At 53.8% G+C, this 2,500-nt stretch overlaps 1 protein-coding gene across 3 annotated transcripts in view; it reads left to right on the top strand.

The window, feature by feature from the left end:
• Positions 1 to 2,500, top strand: part of LOC115165051 (PDZ domain-containing protein 2) — a 185,967-nt gene that overhangs the window by 147,011 nt on the left and 36,456 nt on the right. For all 3 annotated transcript variants that reach the window (XM_029718081.1, XM_029718082.1, XM_029718083.1), the window contains one exon: positions 38 to 186. In XM_029718081.1, the coding sequence (XP_029573941.1) occupies positions 38 to 186 (149 nt within the window). The remainder of the gene's footprint in view (positions 1 to 37; positions 187 to 2,500) is intronic.

Below are 2,500 nucleotides of genomic sequence, written 5' to 3'. Positions count from 1 at the left end.
CTGATTGGCTAGTGAGACTTCCTGGTTTGTGTTTCAGGGGGCGGTACTCGCCTGGAGTCTGTTGGGGAGGATGACGAGCTGATCGTGGAGAATGGAGAGGCGGGGAGTGACATGGTGGAGAAACCGACACGAGGTGGACGCAAACACTCCCTGCCTCAGCAGTTAGACACTGCGGGCGTCCGACAGGTCAGTAGGTCAAAGGGTACAGGAGCAGAGTTCAGGGGTCGCAAGGTCAATTTCTGGTGGAAGGTGTTATTCATGCAGGTTGCAATATATAATGTTCATGGCTAGAAGGGATACGGTTTATGTGGAAGTGATGTCAAACTCTCATGAGAGTTTGAAACTTTTCTGCCGAAGTTGGGACTTGGAGGAGTGTTTTCTTTTGATCAAAGTAATTTTTTGTTTGTTCACTATAATCACATTGTTGGTACGGAGTCTAGTTGATAGGTAATCGACTAGCTGGGCTGTTCCCCAGACTCTGTGTGTAGGGACTTATACAAGGCTATTGAACTTGACAATGGGAACATACTTAAATTCACACAGGACACCGGATAAGACAGGGGAAATACTCCAGATATAACAGACTGACCCTAGCCCCCCCGACACATAAACTACTGTAGCATAACTACTGGAGCCTGAGACAGGAGGGGTCAGGAGACACTGTGGCCCCATCCGATGATACCACCGGACAGGGTCGAACAGGCAGGATATAACCCCACCTACTTTGCCAAGCACAGCCCCTACACCACTAGAGGGATATCTTCAACCACCAACTTACCATCCTGAGACAAGGCCGAGTATAGCCCACAAAGATCTCCGCCACGGCACAACCCAAGGGGGGGCACCAACCCAGACAGGAAGACCACGTCAGTGACTCAACCCACTCAAGTGAAGCACCCCTCCCATGGACGGCATGGAAGAACACCAGTAAACCAGTGACTCAGCCCCTGTAATAGGGTTAGAGGCAGAGAATCCCAGTAGAGAGAGGGGAACCGGCCAGGCAGAGACAGCAAGGGCGGTTCGTTGCTCCAGTGCCTTTCTGTTCACCTTCATACTCCTGGGCCAGACTACACTCAATCATAGGACCTACTGAAGAGATGAGTCTTCAATAAATGCTTAAAGGTTGAGAGCGAGTCTGCGTCTCTCACATGGGTAGGCAGACCATTCCATAAAAATGGAGCTCTATAGGAGAAAGCCCTGCCTCCAGCTGTTTGCTTAGAAATTCTAGGGACAGTTAGGAGGCCTGCGTCTTGTGACCGTAGCGTACGTGTAGGTATGTACGGCAGGACCAAATCAGAGAGATAGGTAGGAGCAAGCCCATGTAATGCTTGTAGGTTAGCAGTAAAACCTTGAAATCAGCCCGAGCCTTAACAGGAAGCCAGTGTAGGGAAGTAATATGATCAAATATTTTGGTTCTAGTCAGGATTCTAGCAGCCGTATTCAGCACTAACTGTTCAATGTCTGAGTTCAGAGCGAGAGTGTGTTGTCACTTTGACATAAATCATATCCCTTCTAGCCATGACCGAATCCCACTACCAACCCCTAACCCTAAACATACCCAATCACGTCCAACCCAAAGGCTTGTCATTACACCAGCAGAGATCGAAGGGTGAAGGTCAAGGTATAATGTACCAACCCCGTGGGGAATTTTCCCTTGAAGAGGAAGTGGATTTAAGCCGAGCGTCGGTGATCACCTCTGAAGACCTGAAGTCTGATTGGTTCCATTCCTACTTAGGGATCTAAAATAATCCCCATCATGAAATAATGCAAAACGGTATTTCCCTTGAAGGTTTAACAGAAACATACCCCCACCCTAACCTCCCCCGTCTCTCCCCCGTCTCTCCCCCGTCACCCCACCCTAACCTCCCCCGTCTCTCCCCCGTCTCTCCCCCGTCTCCCCACCCTAACCTCCCCCGTCTCTCCCCCGTCTCTCCCCCGTCTCCCCACCCTAACCTCCCCCACCCTAACCTCCCCCATCTCTCCCCCATCTCCCCACCCTAACCTCCCCCACCCTAACCTCCCCCACTCTAACCTCCCCCACAATAACCTCCCCCACCCTAACTTCCCCCATCTCTCCCCCGTCTCCCCCACCCTAACCTCCCCCACCCTAACCTCCCCCACCCTAACTTCCCCCATCTCTCCCCCGTCTCCCCCACCCTAACCTCCCCCACCCTAACCTCCCCCACCCTAACTTCCCCCGTCTCTCCCCCGTCTCCCCCATCTCTCCCCCGTCTCCCCCACCCTAACCTCCCCCACCCTAACTTCCCCCATCTCTCCCCCGTCTCCCCCGTCTCTCCCCCGTCTCCCCACCCTAACCTCCCCCACCCTAACCTCCCCCACCCTAACCTCCCCCACCCTAACCTCCCCCACCCTAACCTCCCCCACCCTAACTTCCCCCGTCTCACCCCTCTCCCCCATCTCTCCCCTCTCCCCCGTCTCTCCATCTCTCCCCCGTCTCCCCATCTCTCCCCTCTCCCCCGTCTCTCCGTCTCCCCATCAT

The sequence above is a fragment of the Salmo trutta genome, chromosome 27 (genome assembly GCF_901001165.1).
Source record: "Salmo trutta chromosome 27, fSalTru1.1, whole genome shotgun sequence".
NCBI lineage: Eukaryota > Metazoa > Chordata > Actinopteri > Salmoniformes > Salmonidae > Salmo > Salmo trutta.
This window is presented reverse-complemented; position numbering and strand designations above follow the sequence as displayed.